Source organism: Stomoxys calcitrans, chromosome 4, assembly GCF_963082655.1.
Source record: "Stomoxys calcitrans chromosome 4, idStoCalc2.1, whole genome shotgun sequence".
NCBI classification, from domain to species: Eukaryota; Metazoa; Arthropoda; class Insecta; order Diptera; family Muscidae; genus Stomoxys; species Stomoxys calcitrans.
In genome coordinates this window covers 80,266,681-80,291,366 of record NC_081555.1, presented here as the reverse complement: position 1 = coordinate 80,291,366, position 24,686 = coordinate 80,266,681, and the positions used below count along the sequence as shown (strand labels likewise).

Sequence of the window (24,686 nt, the reverse complement as noted above, 5' to 3'; positions counted from 1 at the left end):
TTTGTATGCCCCATTATGGTAACCCAAAAACACAAAATTGGTATAAAACTTTGGGGTTAAATAACCGTGGCGGTATCACATAAAAGGTAAATGGAAGTAGAATATGATACTTGTTTACAAATTTGGGGTCCAGTCCGATGTAGAAAAATTTCAAACAAAATGTACTTGGGATTAGAATACGAAATTGATATAAGAACTCGGGGTTTATTCCCAGGCATCGCCCCACCCCAAAATTGTGCCCCAAATGGCCGTGTACACCGAACGGGACAATATGGGACTCAATAAAAGTAGAACACGACTTGCATTAATTAGCCTTTGCAGAAAATTTATTCCTCTAGCCGTAGAATAGATTTCCAAGCGCCTCAATTTTCTGCGCTTTTTTTCCAATCACCACTTGGTCACTCTATCGGACATTTGGTTGTTGTTGTAACCACATTTTTATGTGGAGGTGGCTCCTGTAGATGAACAAGCTCATTGCAGTCCAAAGGGCGGGAACAAAGTGGCCATTGGTTTTTTAAAGGCGCCAGTATTTGTGCAAGAGCCGGCGCATCCCGGCCTATCACTAAGAATCTCCGCTCGATACGACGGATTGTCCGACGGATGCTCCGTATGGAGCATTCCACTATCCACTAAGCTTTTCGTGATAGCAATTAAGACCACACAGATTGGACCTCAATGCTCTGGCCTGCATGGTATTCACAGCTATCGCGTGCCGGGTCGGTGTTTTTATCTTCCCATTTTGCGCATTCTATTATGGTCGCTTTCAAAGGACTTCTACGCTGGATGCACTGGGCGGCAGCCCTTGCCGATGAAGGAATCCATCGCCATGGGACTGTTCTACGTCCATTCTGGCAACATGACAACCGTTGTATTTTGATGCGTTTAACTATGCTATCGTCTTCATACATCTCGTGGTTCATACAACGCCTATATTCTGCATTGATGCGAGCTAGTCCATATACATTACGAAGTATCTTTGCTTCGGAGCCATACAACAGCATGGGTAGTATCAGTGTCTTGTATAGTGTAATTTTCGCCTGTCGAGGGGGCTTAACTCCACTTCTGCTTGCTTAATCCAAAGGAGCATCTGTTAACCAATAATCTTTCGTTTTATGTCAAAACTGGTGTCATTTGTTTCGGTTACGTCGGTGCCGAGGTAGATAAAGTTGCTGACTATCTCAAAGTTGTAGTTCTGCTCGGGTTTACAGGGGTTTATGGGAGTTGTCTTATATCCATTTACTGCCAAACCCACTTTCTCTTTTGATACTTTGAAAGGCTGCAATTGCTTCTTCCGGTGACCGACCCATAATATCGATGCCTTTTCACACCTGTTTCTCATATAATCTTCTCCAGCGGGATATTAAAGAAATCATAGGCTACCTCCTAGTCTGGAACCTTGTTTGGTATTGAACGGTTCGGAAAGATTCTTTCCTATTCTAACTGAGGAACGTGTTTCAGCAAGTGTCATCCTGCAAGGTCGTACCAAGACAGACCTGGCTTGAAATATCTTGGAACGTATAGGGCTGTCAAAGGCAGTTGGCACATTCCGCCTTGCCTCCTTTCTTTCCAATTATCGAGTATATTTCAACGGGTAACCCATGGGCTCCTGCTGCCTTGTTGTTCTTCAGTCGGATCACAGCTACTTGGACCTAAATCTGACTAGGAGGTAAACATTCTATACCATCATTAGGGATTGGTTCTGCGGTATCCCCTTATTTCCATATCCTCAGCATACTATATGTGTCAGTTACCAGATTAACTCTTTGTCTCTGCGGGAGGATGTGCCTGCCCTAAAGCCATCAGTTTGATGTTTATTTCTTTGGTAGAATTTTCGGACTTCATTCTGACTCCTGTACATCCCAATTCGCTCACACTCACGTCTTTCCACTTCTTTCTTTTTCTTGGGGAGAGACGTTTTTCTCCCGATACCTTCCCTCCATCTCGCGCGTTCTCACTCACTGTAAAGTTGCGCTGTATGCTGCATTCTTGGCTTGAGCAACTTTTAGGCACTCCAGGTCCTTGTTGTAGTTATTGTTGTAACCACATTTCCATGTGGAGGTAGGGATCCACGTCAAGCTCTTATAAGTGAGCCAATGGTTATTTAAAGGCACCACTCTCCACTCGATACCCCTGATTGTCCGCGACTACAGTTGTAGCTACTCCGTATTGAGCATTCATTCCACTATCCGCAACCTGTGGACCCACCCGGTAGCTCTCAGCTGAGCTTCTCGTGATAGTGAACACTACACGGATCGCAGCTCAAAGTTCCAGACCTCTCGGTGTTGTTGTGGAGCCCTTCCCGAGCCATGGCACTTCCAATCTGCCCCCTATTTCTTCAATACATCTGATAGTGCGTATACTGCGCTCTCTCTGTAAGGAGTGCGGCCGTTCCAGGTACAGATAAGCAAATCATGATCCTTAAAACGTTTGCGGAAGCCGTCAACATAGTTTTTAATCTTCTTTGTTTTTCCAAAGTAATCAAATTAGAAAACGAAATACATATACAAATTTGGATCAATTCCTGGCAGGTCGCCTCACCCCAAAATTCTGCCCCAAATGGACATATATATATACCAAACGGGATAAAATGGGACAATGAAAGTAGCATTCCACTATCCCCAACCTGTGGACGCGCCCGGTAGCCCGCAGCTAAGCTTCCCGTGGCAGCAATGAACACCACTCAGATCAGACCTTAATGTTGCAGCCTGTGTGGTGCTCACATCTATCCCGTGCCGGGCAAATTTGTTGTAGCAGTTTGTTGTACTCTATCTTTCATCTGCTGTTTTTTAATTTACTAACAACGCTGAGAAAAATTTTTCCCAATGCCTGAACTTGCTTTGTTTTCCATTTAAAAATTATCAAATATTTATCCATAATTAATATCTAATAAGCTGATTGTGTTTGCTTGGGACCCAGTGGTCAAGCTTCTCAAATCAATGAGTTCTGGACGACTGAAGTTGAATCTCAATGATAATAGGAGCATATTTTCGCGGATTTCGAGGGTTCAAATACAACCCAATGTCCCTAATTTCGCCGACATTGAATGGAGACTGCTTTTTTTATATCCACCACCGACGGATGGGGGTATATTCATTTTGTCATTCCGTTTGCAACACATCGAAATATCCATTTTCGACCCTATAAAGTATATATATTCTTGATCATCGTAAAAATCTAAGACGATGTAAGGCCCTTGAACATCCTTCGTCAATTTGGCCCAGATCGACTCAGATTTAGATATAGCTTCCATATAGACCTATCCTCCGATTTAGTGTCTTAGGCCCATAAAAGCCACATTTATTAACCTATTTTGCTGAAATTTGGGGCAGTGAGTTGTCTTAGGCCCTTCGACATCCTCCGTCAATATGGCTCAGATCGGTTCAGATTTGGATATAGCTGCCATATAGACCGATCCTCCGATTAAGGGTCTTAGGCCCATAAAAGCCACATTTATTATCCGATTTTGCGGAAATTTGGGGCAGTGAGTTGTGTTAGGGCCCTCAACATTCTCCGCCAATTTGGCTTAGATCGGTCCAGATTTGGATATAGCTGCCATATAGACCAATCTCTCGGTTTTATGTTTTGGAGCCATAAAAAACGCATTTATTGTCCGATGTTGCCGAAATTTGGAACAAAGAGTTATGTTAAGCCCCTCCACATATTTCTGCAAATTGGTCTAGATCGATCAAGATTTGCATATAGCTGCCATATAGACCGATCTCTCTATTTAAAGTCTTGGCCCCATAAAAGGCACATTTTTACTCCGATTGCACTGAAATTTGACACACTGATTTATATTATGCTTTTCGACATCCGTGTCGTATATAGTTCAGATCGGTTTATTTTTAGATATAACTACTAAAAAGACCAATATTTTGTTATATACAATTGAACAATAAATTTAACTTATTAGTATTTGGTCTAAATCGGAACATATATTGATATAGCTGCTATGGGGCATAATGTATGCAATTTTCACCGAATTTTGATGAAAGGTGGTTTACATATATACCCAAAGTGGTGGGTATCCGAAGTTCGGCCCGGCCGAACTTAACGCCTTTTTACTTGTTTGAAGATAAAATATGGTCCGCTCAAGAAGCTTATGAACAATTTTATTTAGTTCAATATCTCAAATGATATTTCCATAATGACGGACGGACAGACACATGGACATCACCTTAGAAATATATATACTTTGTAGGGTCGGAAATGGATATTTCGATGTGTTGCAAACGGAATGACTAACAGCGGTGGGTATAAAAAGAATCACATACGACAACTGTTGCATTATTAGTCCAAATCGGAGCGGTTTCTAAATTTGCACTAATTTGCATTCGGACTTTAATTTCTTTACAGGCTTCATATCTAACACAAAAACTACATTTTCCACATTTCAAAATGATTTAAAGGAAATTGCGATCTTTACTTTGATAGCATTTAGTCATGGACAGACAAGAAGGCAGACTGAGGGGCATGCATCTGTATATGTATTACCTTTTTGGTGTTGCAAACAAATGCACTAAGTTATGATGTACAAACCAATCCCGGTCATACATGGCACGTATATTGAAAGTCATAGTAGAATACCACGCACAATCTCGGCCAAATAGGTTCAAATCACTATTTCATATACAAGCTAAGTCAAAGTATTATTATTATTAATTATTGTTATTGACTGTGAAACACCCTAATGCGTAGCCCATTGTAATTACCTACATTGGCCATTTTTGTGGCTTTTTGTTACATGTTATTCATGACATGTAACAATATAAATCTGATGATCGGTTTATATGGAATCTATATCAAAACATGGGCCCCCGTGGCGCTTTGGCGTGGCGATTAGAATGTCCTCTTATGACGCCGACGCCCGGCGTAAACATCAGAACAACAATCCCATGGCAGCCGGTTGTACGTACTGGATTAACCCGATGGAATCGTTCATAGGTAAGGCCTCACGCCTCCCGCGGTGTACAACACCTACTTCGTGAGTTATACAGTCATGTTAAACTTCTCTAAAAAGCAGTACCGCTAAGCGGCACGCTTTCCGTATCGGCAAAAAAAGGGGGCCTCATATCACCGTAGCGCAGAGGTTGGCATGTCCGCCTATGACGCTGAACGCCTGGGTTCGAATCCTGGCGAGACCATCAGAAAAAATTTTCAGCGTTGGTTTTCCCCTCCTAATGCTGGAAACATTTGTGAGGTACTATGCCATGTAAAACTTCTCTCCAAAGAGGTGTCGCACTGCAGCACGCCGTGCGGACTCGGCTTTAAAAAGGAGGCCCCTTGTTATTGAGCTTAAACTTGAATCGGACTGCACTTATTGATATGTGAGAAGTTTGCCCCTGTTCCTTAGTGGAATGTTCATGGGCAAAATTTGTATTGTTTTGTATATCATCATAAAACTTAAATAGGATTCCGCTCAGAGTTATGATAGAAGAATCACTTGTTACATGGGAAAATATTTATGTATATCTAAACATGATATAGAGCTCCATGAAACTGCTTGGTCCAATAATCCAAAACGCCATTCACTTAGAAGAGGTATATGCGCAATTTTTCGAAAACAATCTTGTTGTTGTTGTAGCCACATTTTCATGTGGAGGTGGCGATCCTCGTCAAATTCCTGTAGGTGAGCAAGCTCGTTCCGATCCAAACGGACCGATCGCCGCGGGAACATGGTGGCCATTGGTTATTTAAAGGCGCCAATAACTCGCCTTGTCATATCGAGCATCATAGGTACTCAGTATTTGTGCAAGAACCGTTGCCGCCCGGCCTCTCACTGAGACTCTCCACTCGATACCGCTGATTGTCGCGACTGCCGTTGCATCTACTCCGTATGGGGCATTCCACTATCCGCAACCTGTGGACGCGCCCGGTAGCTCGCAGTTAAACTTCTCGTGACATCAATGAACACCACACAGATTGGACCTCAATGTTCAAGACTGTTTGGTGCTCACAGCTATCCCGTGCCGGGAATACAATCTTCAAAAGTTCTAGTTGCTGTGTGTCCTTGATAATGACTTACCTTGCTAATGGTCTGTCTGCTTGTATTATTCTACCATTTTACCTGGTTGAAAAAAGAAATGATAAGCAATTATAACCAAACATTATATACATATATGCACAAGTAACCAAAGATACCTTCTGATAGAAAAATTCCATTCCATTCCATCGACATAACTTCATATCAGGAAATCAAAATCCGGATGGTGTAAAGCAACGAGCTAATTCCGCCGACATCAGTGGTAACAAAAGAATATTTTACAATCCCATGGCAGCCGATTGTACGTACCGGATTGACCCGATGTAGTCTTTAATAGGTCAAGAGTACAAGTGTACAACATAATGCAACCATAACAATAAAAAATATTTTATCGAAATTTAGGAGAATAGCCATTGGGAAAATTTACGCGGAAAATACAACATTGCACTATGCACTGTAAACTACTTAAAGGTGGATGTTACGGAAGATGTTCGAAAATAAATTTGCTACACTATACCGACAATGGAGGAAGATACAAAAAGTGTAAGGTTAGGCTAGGTTAGGTTGAAAAGAGGGTGCAGATATTAATCTACACCCTTGTATACGAAAATTTTGGTTGTTATTAATCGACATTTTAACCTGAGAAAACCTTAATGTTGCATTAAAACTTTCGATGACCGCGGTATAGAAACATTAACGAAACATTTACGACCGGAAAATGTAGTGCTATAGTATTTAAAAAATCGTTTTAATATTCACAACATTGACGACCGCGAGGGATCCGGAAAAAACCTTATACTGGCGCTAATAGTAGTATGTGCACGGGAACAAAAGTTTCATTTGCTATATAAGCTTCATTTCATATTAGAATGATAGGAAGGAAGTACTCAAAAATCACATACATTTCTAATTCGGTTTCCTCAGCTTACAAATGTTCATCAAAAGTCTTTTACACTTCACATTATAGTTTAAAAAATAATTACTCGCGTAACACTTTTTAACTTTTGATTTTATTAATATTTACACTAAAAAATACCGACGAAGCGCCTAGACTTATGTTGCCCCGCGTTCTCACAATTCAACATTCACGATCGCGATACTGGCATGAAATGAATGAAAAAGAAAAGCATAGCGTTATATTTAGTATTTTTGCAAAGAAATTTAGAGTTACCACATAGTCATTAAAATGAGTCAACAAAGACACGAACCTATTCCCAAAACAAATTCCTCAGCTGTGATTATGAAAACCACCGCAAGGGTTTTAATGCACTAAAAACAAGCGCAGGTGATTTTTAAGTTCAATTTTAATTTGTTAATATCATGCAATTTTTGTTAATTGCATCACATAAATGATGGAAAATATTATAATATAAACTTGGCAATTTATAAATTTGGCAATTTATTTCTATAGACTTAGTAACTCTAACAACCTGTTGTTATCAACATTTAATTGTGTATATCTGTCTCTTTTGCACTTGTTATTCAGCTCTATAAAAGGCAGAAGTTAAATCAAGATTCATATGGTTATACTGTCAACTCTTTCTTACTAATGAAGTATAGAAAGTTTGGAGTTGCCGATGTGGAGAATGTTCTACAGGATGAGGTCAGTAAAAATAAAAAGCTTTAGTTATTGTTTTACGGCAGTATTCAAAAAACTTAATGAAGCATTAAAATAGGTTTATTTGACAATACTGCAAAGGAAATCTGTCCAATAAACCTACTTCAAATCTACATTAAGTTTTGTGAATACCATAGTTATTTTTTTTATTTGAGAATACAATATCCCAATTTAGTTTTCACGCAGGCTTGAAAATGACACCGAATATATGGCGACCCCCATTGTGTATATTAAAAAAATTATGATATTTTGCTAAAGTTTTTCGAAATTATGGGTTGGTACGCTATTCGGCATTTCAAGTACACAAAATTCGGTGAAAAAATGCATAAGTTATGTCCCATAGCAGCTATATCGAAGTATGTTCCGATTTAAACCAAATACAAATAAGTACAAGCGCCTCTTTTATGACCAAGACTTTAAATCGATATATCGGACTATATGGCAGCTTTATCCAAATATAGACCGTTTTGGGCCATGTTGCAGAAAAATGTCGAAGAGCCTAACACAACTCACTGTCTCAAATTTCGGCGAAATCGGAAAATAAATGCGACTTTTATGGGCCCAAAACCTTAAAACGAGAGATCGGTCTATATAACAGCCATATCCAAGTGAGGACCGATCTAAGCCAAATTGAACAACAATGTCGTAGGGCCCAACACAACTCACTGTCCCAAATTTCGGGGACATTGGACAATAAATGCGACTTTTATTGGCTTAAAACCTTAAATCGAGAGATCGGTCTATATGGCAGCTATATTCAAATTTGGACCGATCTGTTCCATATTATAGAAGTATGTCGAGAGGATTAACTTAACTCACTGTCCCAAATTTCGACGACATCTGACAATAAATGCGCCTTTTATGGGCCCAAAGCCTTAAACCGAGAAGTCGGGCTATATGGGCCGATCTGTTCCATATTGGAGAAGTATGTCGAGAGGATTAACTTAACTCACTATCCCAAATTTCAACGACATCTGACAATAAATGCGCCTTTTATGGGCCCAAAGCCTTAAGAAATCGGGCTATATGGCAGCTATATCCAAATCGACTATATCCAGACCGATCTGAGCCAAATTAAAGGAGGATGTCGAAGGGCCTAACACAACTCACTGTCCCAAATGTTGCCAAAATCGGACAATAAATGCGCTTTTTATAGGCGCAACACCTTGAATCGAGAGATCGGTCTATATGGGAGTCCTATCCAAATCTGGACCGATCTGGTCCAAAATGAAGAATTATATCGAAGGGGCCTAACACAACTCACAGTCCCAAATTTCAGTAAAATCGGATAGTAAATGTTGCTTTTATGGGCCTAAATCGGCGCATCGGTCTATATGGGGGCTATATGAATATATAGTCCGATCATCTTCGAACTTTACCAGCTTATGGACAAAAAAAAGAATCTGTGAAAAGTTTCAGCTTGATATCTCTATTTTTAAAGATTTAAGCGTGATTTCAACCGACAGACGGACGGACATGGCTAGATCGTCTTAGATTTTTAAGCTGATCAAGAATATATATACTTTATAGTGTCGCAAAGGGATATTTCGATGTGTTGCAAACGGAATTACAAAATTAATATACCCCCATCCTTCGGTGGTGGGTAAAATATTTTCATTTTTACGCTAATGGCTTAAAAGGAGCCCTTAAAAATTATTAATCCTGTAATATGAATGTAAGGTTGAGTTAGTAAAAAAAAATCATGTTTTATGTTTGAGAGTAGTGCTTATTGTAATTTTATTATAGGACTTTAAAATTACAAAATTCAGAAAATAAAATAAAATGAATTATGTTTAAAAATATTATTATATATTGTTGAAATTTTTCGCAACAATTCCGAAAGCTGAATATAATACTTTAATTATTCCAAAAGCTGAACAGAATACCCTGCTTCAATCGGTATGTTGGCAATGGCGTCGCGATGTTTTTCTTGAGGTGTGTGATGGTCCGTGGTCGATCGACATAAAACAGGGATTCAAATAACCCCATAAAAGAAATCGCATGGACTCAAATCTGGAGAGAGAAATGATGTCGCAACAAATTCATTGAGTCTCCTGCTGTTTATGCTATGGCTCCATCTTGCTGAAACCACACGATTCTAACGTTCATTTTTTCGAGACTTGGAAGAAAAAAACACTCGATCATGCTTCTGTAACAAGCTGCATTCACGGTAACTGCGTACAACTGACAGTATAACTCTGTCGGTACTTACTGGAGTTCTGTTGGTCCGCTAAAGTCGATTTCTCGGTTAAGCGACACTTCCACCCTCCAAAAATGAGTTAACACATGACAGTATCGAATGACGACCAGCAACGAGTCTGTGAGGAGGAATTTCAAAGCGAGCATTTTTACAACACACCCAAGGCAAATTTAAAAATGTGGTCTCACGCGAACAGTTGTTAACAGCTGGTCATGTTTGACGGTTTTAAGACGACAGACTTTTGTTTGCATTCTCTTTTTTTATTATCTTCCTTCTCGCATATTCTCTGCTCATGTACACACACGTTGATCAGCTTGATGAAAATATGGCAGATTGCACCATACGATTTGTGGTTGTTGTACCACCTTTAATTGTTTCGCCATGCATCTCACCATAGGAGATTGCTACCGGTTGGCACAGCTCCTTAGTAAATCTAACAACGTGCCTAAAACTTTGTTTGTATATCTGTGCTTGTCGCACTTGCTTTTCAGCGCTAAATGCATGTTAAGAGCTTTTAATCAGTATCGATATTGTATGTTGTTAACTCTTTCTTGCCAGTGCAGCACGGAATGTAATGAGTTGCCCTTTCATATCTTTTGTGGGCTCTAACCTTCGCCTAAAGACCGGTACGCTGCTTTAGCGAAATTTTGTTGTTGTTGTAGCAGTGTGTTGTGTTCTATCCTTCGTCTGCTTGATGCCGTTGATCCTGGAACTCTGCGACTAAGATGAAGTGCGTCTAGAGAGATCTGGGCCTGAGTCAAGTGGGTCTGGCTGGGCAGTTAAACAGGTGACGTGTATTGTGTGGTCCCTGGTCACAATCGCTTGCTTGCTTGCTTTGTAGGAGTGGAGGCGGGTGCATCTACTCTGGTTGGCCGGGGAGGTCAATTTATTTAGGTACAATTGGAGGCGGTCTTTCTCCAAGGACTACATTCACTCGGTAGCTATTTACTGTATCTGCTACCGTGTCTGCATAAATGTTGTCTACACCCGCTTGATCTAGAGGTTCTCTCTTGTAGCGCTGAACCTGACGCTCTAGATCATGTAGATATATCTACCTTAAGGCTTCTGGGCGGTAAATACTTATCAATAAGATGATGATTTGGATGGTCTCTGCGACAACAGCCAAGAAGGTATTGCTTGGACAGCATGTAGGTTTGTCTTCGCACGGGTAGGATTTTTGTCTCCTGATGCAGGTGGTCCACGTGAGAACTGAGGAGACAGCCCGTGGCATTTCGAAGGGAGGCATTCTGACAGATCTGTATATTATTCCACTGTGTGTTACAAAGCTGCCGGGTCCACACTGGCGCTGCATAACTAGCCAATTGCTTTGTACGTGGTCAACAAGGTTTCTTTGTCTGCACCCCAAGTGCTGGCTGAAAGTGACTTGAGGATCTTGTTTCTAGTTTTGAGTTTATCGCAAATTGCTGTAGCATGTGGGGAGAATGTGTAAGAGCTGTCAAATATGACGCCAAGTATTTTGGGAAACTTGATGATCGGAATCATTTCTCCATCAACCATCACAGTCAGCTCGGCATTTGTAGTGAACAATGTGGCTGAAGATTTGGTGACAGATATCTTCAGATCTCTTGCAGCGAAATAAGAGGCAAGTTCCTTGAGGTAGACGTTCAACCTATCGCAGATGTGATGTGGGTGGGGGCCTGATACCACGATCGCACAATCGTCCGCATATGATACGATCTATATGCCGTCTGGAGAATAGGTACAGGTTAAACAGAGCCGAAGATATCACAGCGCCTTGGGGAACTTCCTGTTTCTCTGTGGGGTCCGTACAACGAATCCCATCACGCTTTTCTGCGAGTATCACTGTCTGCGCAAGGACTTTGGTCCGCACTTGGTGTATTCGACAGGCTGGTATAAAGCGAGGTGGGTGTCAGTTCACTGAAGCGGCGATTGTACTCTCTGAAGTCAGCCCAATCGGCCTTCTTCCTATTGATAAACGTACGACACTCAGAGGTTATGAATTCGGGTGGTCGGTCGATGGTGAGAAATATTGGGAGGTGGTCTGACTCCATCGCAAAGTGGACGAGGCGGTGAATCTAGCGTTCCATAATTGACATTTCACAATAGAGAAATAGGTTAGGTTGAAAAGAGGGTGCAGATATTAATCCGCACCATGTCACTATGGACATCCACCTTAGACAGTAATCAGCATAGTCTGCGTTCTAAAAACTAACAAGTAAAAGCGTGCTAAGTTCGGCCGGGCCGAATCTTATATACCCTCCACCATGGATCGCATTTGCCGAGTTCTTCTCCCGGTATCTCTTCTTAGACAAAAAAGGATATAAGAAAAGATTTGCTCTGCTATTATTATATTATTACATGTTGGAGACCTGTGTAAAATGTCAGCCAATTCGAATAAGAATTGCGCCCTTTGGGGGCTCAAGAAGTAAAATAGAGAGATCGATTTATATGGGAGCTGTATCGGGCTATAGACCGATTCAGATCATAATAAACACGCATGTTGGTCATGAGAGGATCCGTAGTACATAATTTCAGGTAAATCGGATAATAATTGCGACCTCTAGAGGCTCAAGAAGTCAAGACCCAAGACGGTTTATATGGCAGCTATATCAAAACATGGACCGATATGGCCCATTTACAATACCAACCGACCTACACTAATAAGAAGTATTTGTGCAAAATTTCAAGCGGCTAGCTTTACTCCTTCGGAAGTTAGCGTGCTTTCGACAGACAGACGGACAGACGGACGGACATGTCTAGATCGACATAAAATGTCGCGACGATCAAGAATATATATACTTTATGGGGTCTCAGACGAATATTTCGAGTAGTTACAAACAGAATGACGAAATTAGTATACCCCCCATCTTATGGTGGAGGGTATAAAAAGTAACCTCGAAAAAGAAAATTTTAAGTAGGAATTCCGTGGTCCTTACAAAATCCTTAATTGTTTTCCATACAACTCCCCTAAGTTGGTTCATATCTGGTATCGTGTCCCCACCAACGTACCGGTGTCTGATAGCCGCGAAAGCCGGGCAATGATATAGGAAATGCTCCAACGTCTCGTCATCTTCCCCACATGCTCTACACATGTTATCACTTGCCGCACCGATTTTGCATGAATGAGCTCGTAGTCCTTGTGTCCCGTTACGACAGCAAAAGCTGTACTGACCTCCTTCTTACTTCCTTTCAGTAATAGCCTCGTCCTCTCACGATTCGCATCACCCCATTGGATTTTCGCCGTCCTACCGACCGTTTTGCTGTTCCACAGGTTACATGGGCGTTCGTCGTTTACGCCCTTAAATCGGACTGCGTTGACCCGAAAGGCTTTGGGTTACCCAAGTGTTGCGATGGCAGTTTTCTGGCCTTCACTGAAACCGTCTGCCCTTTCATTCCCCCTTACTCCGTTATGGCCCGGCACCCAAACGATGCGGATTGTCTGGCGTTTATCTCCTTCTTAGGCTGCTAGACTGTTCGTGGCCCTACCCTCCTGGTTGTTATTGCCCTTATGGCCATTTTACTGTCCGTAAAGATGTTCATTCTCGATGCACTCGCGTTAACATCACCTCACACATTTCGTGATCGCCAGGATCTCCACCTGCAGGACCGTATTATGGTCTAAAAAACGGATCTCAGTCCCTGGGTTCTCAATGTAGGCCCATAGGCCCACTTTGTCTTCTAGCTTTCATCCATCCGTATAACATGATCTTCCAGTCGGCAATACTAGGGTTCCGTACTCTGGTCTTCCCGGAGTATTTAAGGGCGGGGAGCTTTTTTTCTCCTTCAGCGTCTTGGCAGTGTTAAGCTCTTCGGGAGATCTGATTCTCTTTCCAGCTTCCGTAGAAGTGCCAGGAATGTTAGTTCTATCCCTTCCAACATCCTGCGCATTCGCCCGATATTATAATTTTGTATTTTTGTCTACTTTTGTCCACCCTGAAATCTTATTTTGTTGTTTGTGTTGCTCGTTGTTGAAAGGCTGGGGATAAAATCATCTGCAAGTTTTTGCAATATTTTGATGATGTATTTTAAGATAGAAGTTTTACATATTTAATTTACATTCTTAACACAAAAAAATAAGAAAAAAAAGAGTTCATAAGCTCTCGCGGGTATATTTCTTAACCGAAGATCGGTCAATTCATATTGGTCATATTCAACTGAGATCCGATATGGACCTATTTGAAAAGAATGTAGAAAGGTCGATACCATCCATTTTTTCAAATTTCAAAGAAATCGGTTGCAAAATACGTCGTTTTTGAGGTCAAGAAGTTCTATCGAGAGATCCATCTGTATAGAAGGTATATCTACATAAATATGATTTGATCTGGATCATATTCGATTCGAATATAGAGAGTATCATATCCTCCCTCGCATCCACTCTCTTCAACGCATTGATTAAAATTTCAGCGAAATCGGGTAAAACAATTGGCCTTTTATAAAATCTTTAATCGGGAGATAGGTGTGTGACAACTTTATCACAATATGATCCATTCTGGACTTTTTTCGAATGCAGGGAGATCTAATATAACACATTGTCGCAAATTTCAAACAAATTGGTAAAAAATATTCGTTTTAAAAGCTGAAAACGTTAAATCGGGTTATCGGTTATTCGGAGGCTATATAGAGATGCTGTTCGAAAATGGACCTCTTTTATCGAAATAAACCTGACTATGGATGGAGAAGTAATCTATACCAAGTTTCAGCTAAGTTTCTTAAATGAGCCAAATTGAAGAAGAATGTCGAAGGGCCCAACACAACTCACTGTCCCAAATTTCCGCGACATCAGACAATAAATGAGCCATGACTTTAAATCAGTAGATCGGTCTATATGGCAGCTATATCCAAGTCTGGACCGATTTGGGCCAAATTAAAGAAAGATGTCGAAGAGCCTAACACAACTCACTGTCCCAAATTTTGGCAAAATCGAACAGTTAATGCGTCTTTCATGGGCCCGAGACCCTAAATCGAGAGATCGGTCTATATGGCAGCTATATCCAAATGTGGACCGATCTGAGCCCAATAGAAGAAGAATGTCGAAGAGCCCAACACAACTCACTGTCCCAAATTTGCGCGATATCGGACAATAAATGCGCCTTTTATAGGGCCAAGATTTTAAATTGAGAGATCGGTCTATATGGCAGCTATATCCAAATGTGGACCGGTCTGAGTCAAATTGAAGAAGAGTGTCGAAGAGCCCAACACAACTCACTGTCTCAAATTTCCGCGACATCGGAAAATAAATGCACCTTTTATGAGCCCATGACCATAAATCAAGAGATCGGTCTATATGGCAGTTATATCCAAGTCTGGACCGATCTAACCCATATTAAAGAAGGATGTCGAAGGGCCTAACACAACTCACTGTCCCAAATTTTAGCAAAATCGGACAGTAAATGCGCCTCTTTTGGGCCCTTAAATCGAGAGATCGGTCTATATGACAGCTATATCCAAATCTGGACCGATCGGATTCATATTGAAGAAGGATGTCGAGTGACCTAACACAACTCACTGTCCCAAATTTAAGCAAAATTGGGCAACAAATGTGGCTTTTATGGGCCTAAGAACTTGAATCGGCGGATCGGTCTACATGGGGACTATATCAAGATATAGTCCGATATAGCCCATCGTCGAACTTAACCTGTCTATGGGCAAAAAAATAATCAGTACAAAGTTTCAGCTCAATATCTCTATTTTTAAAGACTGTAGCTTGATTTCAACAGACAGACGGACGGACGGCTAGATCGTTTTAGATTTTTATGTTGCAAACGGAATGGCAATACCCACCCATCCTTCAGTGGTGGGTATAAAAATATGGCAATATGGATACGCTGAAGAGGCCATTGTACAGGTATGGGCCAAATTACCGGCAATTTACTTTCGCGCAGCTAGAAACTGTATAAACAAACAACTAAGAGTGAGCTAAATTCAGCCGGCCCGAATCTTATATACCCTCCACCATGGATAGCATTTGTCGAGTTCTTTGCGCGGTATCTCTTTTTAGGCAAACAAAGAATAATGAATAAGAACTGTTATGCTATTAGAGCAATATCAAGTTATTGTCCGATTCGGACCATAATAAAATTGAATGGTAAAGACCATAGTAGAACTCATTGTGTAATATTTCAGTCCATTTGGATAAGAATTGCGCCTTGTATGGGCTCAAGAAGCAAAACCGGGAGATCGGTTTATATGGAAGCTGTGTCAAGCTATAGATCGATTCCGATCATATTGGACACGTATGTTGAAGGTCATGGTAGAAGCCGTTGTACAAAATTTCTGCGAAATCGGATGAGAATTGCGCCCTCCAGCGGCTCAAGAAGTCAAGATCCTAGATCGGTTTATATGGCAGCTATACCAGGTTGTGTACCAATTTGGGCCATACTTAGTACATTTACTGGATGTCACATCAAAACACCTCATGCAAAATTTTAACCAAATCAGATAAGAATTGCGCCCTCCATCGGCTCAAGAAGTCAAGATCCTAAATCGGTTTATATGGCATATATACCAGATTATGAACAGATTTGAATCATACTTAGCACAGTTATTGGAAGTCATATCAAAATACCTCATGCAATTTCAGCCAATTCGGACGGGAATTGCGCCCTCTAGAGGCTTAAGAAGTCAAGACCCAAGATCGGTTTATATGGCAGCTATATCAAAACATGGACCGATTTGGCCCATCCCAATTGAGCTACATTAATAAGAAGTATTTGTGCGAAATTTCTAGCGCCTAGCTTTTATTCTTCGAAAGTTAGCGTGCTTTCGACAGACAGACGGATGGACATGGCTAGATCGACCTAAAATGACATGACGATCAAGAATGTAAGTATATTCTTTATGGGGTCTTAGTAGAATATTTCGAGGTGTTACAAACAGAAAGACGAAATTAGTTTACCCCCATCCTATGGTGGAGGGTATAAAAATATTTCACGAAAAAAAATTTGTACGTTTGTATTAGTAACACTGTGTCAGCTACCCGTAGATAAATTTCTGAAAACACGGTTAACAAATTCTTTTATTTGTAAACAGATACCACCATAATGCTGAGGACATTTGCTTACACAACAACTGGAACACTCCCTTTGCCTCAAAGAACATCAGAAAACAATTGACAACTAAGACCCACAGTAGAGCAAATAAAATTTCTTCATTGCAATGTTCCTCAAGTTTATCTTCCAAATCGGGTGCTGTGATCGTCGCACGAGCAAAGCATCTAATCAATCCAGTAGGTCGGGTTTGAACATCAACTTACCGTTATTAGGTTAGGTTGAAAAGAGGGTGCAGATATTAATCCGCCCCATGCCACTATGGAAATACACCTAAGCCAGTAATCGGCTTGTTGTGCGTTCTAAAAACTATAAAGCAACCTCTAAAAAGAAAATTTTAACCGTTATTAAAAGCCTCTACTGTATCCATAAAAGGCTATCAAAATAAAGTCACAAATAAGATGAAAGGAACATTATTATAGATACCGTTAAATTTGCTTTACTTGTTGTTAAAATGGATGTAAGTGGTTTATCTATATATTGAATACTCTCATTATATTCTTTGAGCACTGTCATTGCAAAGAGTTGATGTAGGACAATGACCCTTAAGGTTAGTTTATTATAAACTCAAGTTAAATAAATGTTTGGAATCAAACTAGCTTGGTTATGCGTGAATGATTGATCAATTCACAACTCTATCGATAATCATGAGATGTCATCTTAAGAAATAGCTCGCTTATTTTTGAGTTAGGTCAGTGATATCAGCCTAAGAAATTATAACCTCATATGAACATAAAAACCTTGTCGGAAGAAGTTTGCATGTAACAGTTCTGACTTTTTGAGGATCTTGCACACTTGCATACTTTATTAAGAAACACTTTATACAACTGTTGTATATGCTACGATGATTTCGTATATTAGAAAACTTGATAACCGTATTAAATTATTGAAATTTTTAGCTATATAAATACCGTCAACAATTGAAATGCTGCCAGTATTCTTACGGAAGCCAATATGAAACTGAAAACTCCAACGTGTCTTATAATCACAACATTAACGTTTTGGCTGCTCCCTCATGGGTTTGGATTATCAATAACCGGAGAAGACCTTGTAAAATCTGCAGGAAATTTACTAACAGGAATTGGATCACAATTAGTCAAAAATATACCGACTGTAGATGAAATATTGTATACATCAATACAGGTTTTATTTGGTGTACCAGAGCAAGTTGTGGCCAAATCTTTGAATGAAGCATGTAAGTTTTGACGTTTCAATATTATTAGACATTTATTGAATTATTATTTGATAGGTATGAATTTGTAGAGTTTGACAGCAATGAATTTGTAATATTTCTATGTTTTCATAATGCGAAGGTGATCTTAAAATTGTCCATATATTCATTTTTCATTGAAACTTTTAATTTCAATGAGTCTTCGCCTGATGAAGCTTTATCTAAATGATAAAAGACCCATTATTTGCCAGGTCTGAGCGCCATGCTGCAGAGACATCTGTTTGTGGAGAAGTTTTACACGGCCGATGTTGTGATCAAAATTACAACCTAGGTGTTAAGCGCAGTCGTACGATGGCGCCTAAATTAGGCAACCTTGACAGCCTACCATAAGCGTAGAAAGGCCTCTGGGGGTGGGCTAAGCACACCCCAGAAAAGTTTTTGAATTTAAAAAATTTCATAGTTTTCGGCTAAATTTGCAAATGTTATTGCTATCAAAGGATTTTAGCCCCCTCAGAAAGCTGGACTGGCTTCGATAATGCATTCTAGTGAAGAAACACTAGAACTACTCCTAGATTAAAATTCTTCTAAAATCTTTCCGACGAACAACATGGGCCGCAGCAGGAGGTAGTCACTGAAAAGCATTCGTTGGGGTTTGTTTCGCCAGGCACTGAAAATTAATCACTGCAGGTTGTGCCGATAGACTGGCCTTAGGCTGAGAGAGATTTATTCTGCATGTATGAGAATGTGATATCAGCCAGTGGGATGGAGGGACTTAAAGGTCATTTTCGATACAAAAGCTGGTCAACTGTACCACTTGATAATGAAAAACTTTCGTCCTATTAGTCTGTCATCCTTTATGCTACAGTCTCTAGAGAGGTTGACAGAAACATGTCTCTGGGCGAAAATTCTTAAAGAACGCCTATCTATATCAATAAGTCTTAGCAAGGACAAGTCTACCTAAAAAGTGGTGTTAAAGTAGTTGAGTGTACTGATAACGTGGTTTTCGCAGTTAGAGGAGATTTTCGGCACTCTTTCAGACATACTTCAGGAAGCTCCGCATACATCGGTGAAGTGGGCGGCCGAAAATGGTCTAGGCGTAAATCAGTCTAAGACGGAAAATATTCTTTTCAGCAGGAATTACAATTACCTTAGGTGGTATTACAAGAGAAAGTTCCATTTACTAAAAGCGCAAAATAGCTGGGTGCTTAGCTGAAAAGGAAATTGAACTTCAAATCCAAGCGTGTAAAGTATACTGTAGTTATCAGATCAGTTATCAGCTACACTTAATGCCTCTGGATATTTGTGGTTAGACAAATTTCTGCGACTAATGCTGTGAGGCTAAGAGACTTTTCTCTTCGGCCATGCGGCGAATCCTGGCGCTGAAAATCTTTTCAGCGGTGGTTAAACTCTCCTAATGCTGGCAACACTTGTGACGTACTGTATCATTTGGTATGGCAGCCATGTAAAAACTTCTCCACAATGAGGTGTCGCACTGCGGCACGCCGTTCGGACTCGTCTATAAAAAGGAAGCCCCTAATCGTTGAGCTTAAACTTGCTTCGGAGAGCACTCATTCAAACGTGAGATGTTTGCCCCTGTAGCTTAATGGAATGTTAATGGGTAGATTTGCATTTTACAGAAGGAATACATAAAGATGGTAGAGGAATTTCTTTGCCAAACGTTTAGCTGTTGCAGAGTAGTCCTCTTGGAAGCTTAATTTTAGCAAGGTGAGGTCCGAAAGACATCGAATTACAGATGGTGACAAAGTGTTGGTTTTGGACGCTCTAAAATTATGTGGTCTAATCTAGACTTTAAGAGGTCTACCTCTTTGCTGTTGTTGGCTAGAACAGATGTCTCAGTCATTGTGTCTTCATAACAGGCGCCACGAAATAACTCCTCAAAATTGAAAATGAAATTAGTCCCCAAAAATTGAAATGAAATAATTCAGCAATCAATGAAATAAGCATCAAATAGAAATTTAAAGACCCCCAAAAATGAGGTCTTATTTAATTTTTTAAAGATTGAAACATATTAAGGCAATTTGTTCAAAATATAAATTTTAATAATTCAGTATATATACGAAATTAACATTTAAATAAAGACCTGCATTGAGTCTTCAACTTTTGAATGGCAATAGGGAGAATTATATGGTCAAGTCCTTGAGAAATGGCATCTGCTAGCAAACTAAGCTAGTATATGTTGCAAATTTTTAGGTCCGAGCACGGTAAAAGGACAACTTTTGCCGTTTTATTTCCAGATTTGAATATAGCTGCCATATAAACCGATCTCATGATTTAAGGTTTTGGGCCCATAAAAGGCTCATTTACTGTCCGATGTCGACGAAATTTGGGACAGTGAGTTGTGTTAGGCTTTCGACATTTTTCTGCAACTTGGCCCAATTTGGTCCAGATTTGAATATAGCTGCTATATAGACCGATATCTCTATTTAAAGTCTTGGCCCCATAAAAGGCGCATTTATAATCCGATTTCACTAAAATTTGACACAGTTACTTAGGTTAGGCTTTTCGACATCCGTGTCGTATATGGTTCAGATCGGTCTATATTTGGATATGGCTACCAAAAAGACCAATATTTTGTTCTACAAAATTGAACAATGATTTGTACTTATTAGTATTTGCTCCAAATCGGACCATATTTCGTTAAGCTGCTATGGGGGCATAAATTAAACATTTTTCACCGGATTATGATGAAAGGTGGTTTACATATATACACTAGGTGGTGGGTATCCAAAGTTCGGCCCGGCCGAATTTAACGCCTTTTTGCTTGTTCTGTGTTCAGAATGAACACACAATTTATTTTCAGTGCAGTTCAAGCGAACTTGCATTATGGATTTAAAAGATTGCACTAAATTCCAGTTTAATATACCATTTATAACTAAGCATTGTTTATAAATAGCTACCAAAAACCAAATAGCTTACTTTGAGGACAAATTGTACTATTATGGTCTTTCTCATACCCTGCTCGGAATCCGTAATAAACACCTTTAGCATCATGTCAAAATTATTTTCCTTAATTTATAATAATATGCCTCGATACGACACAAATGTCGTTTTTATCGGAATTTTGGGACTTGCGTAGATTGCTTTTAAAGTCTTAAGCTCCATAGAATAATCTTCCTCATTTTTGTGGTTGTGCTCCGAATAATTTTTTGCTAATTCACCCTGACTTTGCAAGATTCTAATGCGCTCAATTTAACCACATCTTGATACGAAGACTTACGATGATAGAGCACTTTTCGATCTATCACGTTGATAGATCTATCATTTTTTGATCTATGATGTTGATAGATAAATTTTTTGATCTATGATGTTGATAGATAAATTTTTTGATCTATGATGTTGATAGATACATTTTTGATCTATCACGTACAGCAGCTCACTGCTTCGCCTTTGACCACTAATAACTTCACATTTTTTTTCAGTAGATTATCGGTTTACGATGCTTTGCTTGTTTTGAAGTTATTTCATAATGAAATAATACCCCAAAAATTAACAGCAAATAAATCCCCAAAAACGAAATACCTCCCCAAAATAAAAGTTTTTGCTTTCTTTAGAGCATTTTGGGGTCTTATTTCATTTTAAATATTGGGGAGTATTTCATGGGGACATCACAATGGGGAAAATTTCGAAGTGAGTTTAATTGCAGATTTTCACCAAAACCTAACCTAACATGTCCTCTCATTGACCTCTTTGGAACCTCTGCCAAGCCTTTGGAATGTCAAAAAGTTAATAGAAGTATCGATTAAAAAAATTTGATATGTTTAATATATGTAGATCGGTAACGGTAAGATTAGTTTTATAGCCAAAAAAGATTTTCCTAGATTTCTTTTAGCATTAACTTAGAATCCCATTTTTCAGGCTCCCTATATTTGTCTTCCGGCAATATTCTACCTCGTATTACACCCGCAGCTGAAGAAATGTATTTCCAATTAAGAACTCCTTGCAACAACATAAGCGTACCTTTGTTAGAGGCTGATCAACTAGTTGAACACGCGGAATTTGATGTTCAAAAGAAGGTTGTAATTTTTGTCAGCGGTTGGACGACGGATATCAATGAGACGGATCATATTGAAGATATGGCCAAGGCATACCATTGTCAGGGTGATTATAATTTTCTGGTAAGTTTAAATAAAAAAGTTCGGCTGCCGAACTTTGCATACCTACCACCATGGATATATTGATCATCCTTTTATATTATAACTCCACTACCATATTCATAGTTATACATAAGTAGGGGCTTGTTTGGATCATATTATATTCAGGTCCTTAAAACTCGTATACAAGTACACAGTATAACAGTTTCAGCGAAATCAGAAAATAAATCCGCTTTTTGTGGGATTAAGACCCTAAATTGCAGCGTAGATCTATATTGCAGCTATATCTATATAGTCTGATCTGGATCATATTTGGATCGGTTGTCGGGAGGCTTGAAAAATAAAGTTTTATGGGTTTCAGACATTAAATCGGCAGATCGGTCTATATGACAGCTATATCTAATTATAGTTCGATCTGAACCATTTTTAAGTCGGATGTAGTTTAAAACAACTCACTGTTTCAGATAAATCGGAAAAAATGAGCTTTTATCGGCTTTAGACCCTTTACCGGCAGATCGGTCTATGTGGCAGCTATATATAAATATAGTTCGATCTAAACCATATTTAAATCGGATGTCAGGAGGTTTACAAAAACTCACTGTTTCAAATTTCAGAGAAATTGGATAAAAAAAGCAGTTTTTATGGGCTTCAGACCCTAAACCTGCAGATCTGTCTATATGGCAGATATAGCCAAATATGGTCCGACTTTGGCCCGTTCAAAAACTTAACCTGCGTGCAGCAAGTAGACGTATATGTGCCAAATTTCAGCTCAATATCTCTAATTTTGAAGGCTGTAGAGTGATTACAAAAGACGGACGGATAGACGGACGTACACACGGACATCGTTAAATCGTCTTAGAATTTTATGGCGATCCGATCCAGATATTTCGATGTTTTACTAACGGAATGACTAAATGAATATTAATTCGGATGTTTACTTTCAACAATTGGACAAATTGAATACAGCCATCAAGGAGAAGCGACCAGAATTGGTCAATCGTAAATGTGTCATATTCCACCAGGACAACGCTAGACCGCACACATCTTTGGTCACTCGCCAAAAACTGAGTGAGCTTGGCTGGAAACTTTTGATGCATCCACCATATAGCCCTGACCTTGCACCATCAGACTACCATTTATTTCGATCTTTGCAGAACTCCTTAAATGGTAAAACTTTCGGCAATGATGAGGCTATAAAATCGCACTTGGTTCAGTTTTTTGCAGATAAAGGCCAGAAGTTCTATGAGCGTGGAATACTAAATTTGCCAGGAAGATGGCAAAAGGTTATCGAACAAAATGGCAATTATATATTTGATTAAAGTTCATTCTAAGTTTTATTAAAAATGCATTTACTTTCTTTTGAAAAATCCGCAATTACTTTTTAGGCAACCCAATAGTTGGCTCCGCCAGACTTGTGCCTTTCCTTACTGGTTTTCCCATCCCACTATGCGTTGGTTGGATTGTAAATAATTTTTGCCGCAAATTTTAAATGTTCGCCAATAGTGCACTGGCATACCCATTAAAAATTTAAAGGTTTTAGTTTTTCATGGGGTTATGGATAGGATTGAGCATACTGTATCTGTGTTCTCATTTATCGGAAACAATGAGAATTTGTTTTCTTCAGAACTTATATAAATAATCTCTCGTATCGAAGCATCACTCACGTGGCCTTTAAAGCTAAACACAAAGAATGAATTAATCCACATGACCGTAGTAACAAACCAAATAAACAATCAGATTAATTATTTTTACCATTATTAATTATTAACTTTTTTTATTATTTTAGTATGTGAATACATCGAACTTTGTGCAAACACTTTACAGTTGGTCAGCATTTAACACTGAAGCTGTGGGAACTTTTATAGGAGAAGGTTTGATGAAATTAACACAAGAGGTGCCACCTGCTAATATACATTTGGTTGGCCACAGTTTGGGTGCTCAAATGGTGGGCAAAGCTGGCCGCCATTTCACTTCACTTACGGGTGAATCCGTGGCCCGCATAACTGGATTAGATCCTGCCAACCCTTGCTTTAACGAAGGTGAATCTTTATCCGGCATATTCCGCGGTGATGCCGCCTTTGTCGATATAATTCATACAAATTCTGGTGTATTGGGAATAGCCGAACCAGTGGGTGATGCTGATTTTTATCCTGGAGGTTTGGGTCCCATCAAATCTGGTTGTATACAATTTGGTTGCTCCCACAGTCGAGCACTTGAGTATTACATAGAAAGTATTTATCCTTGGGATCAATTAAATTTCATGGCTAAACGTTGCAGCTCTTTGAGAAGTTTAAATAGTGGCCGTTGCGATGGACCTCCAACGCCAATGGGGTTTGCTTCGTCAACCAATCTGGCTGGGAATTATTTTTTAGATGTTAACTCGAAATCACCATTTGGAAAATCTACCATAAATAATGTTAACAGAAAAGAAGTTTCTCACTGTGGGCGTTGTGAAAATTAGTCTGTATACGTTGTTTAGTTTATTTGCCAACAAAATCTATATGTATTTACACATTTTTAAATGCAATAAAACAGACAGTTGCGGTCAAAATAATAGCAGCGCAGAGAAATATA

At 39.5% G+C, this 24,686-nt stretch overlaps 1 protein-coding gene across 1 annotated transcript; it reads left to right on the top strand.

Annotated features, from left to right (window-relative positions):
- LOC106095386 (vitellogenin-1-like) lies at positions 1–24,686 on the top strand. Its single transcript, XM_059367677.1, has 5 exons — positions 1–86; positions 7,470–7,586; positions 17,729–18,024; positions 21,877–22,136; positions 23,899–24,686. Exons 3-5 carry the CDS (start codon positions 17,784–17,786, stop codon positions 24,571–24,573), a joined length of 1,176 nt encoding a protein of 391 aa, XP_059223660.1. The 5' UTR covers positions 1–86; positions 7,470–7,586; positions 17,729–17,783; the 3' UTR covers positions 24,574–24,686.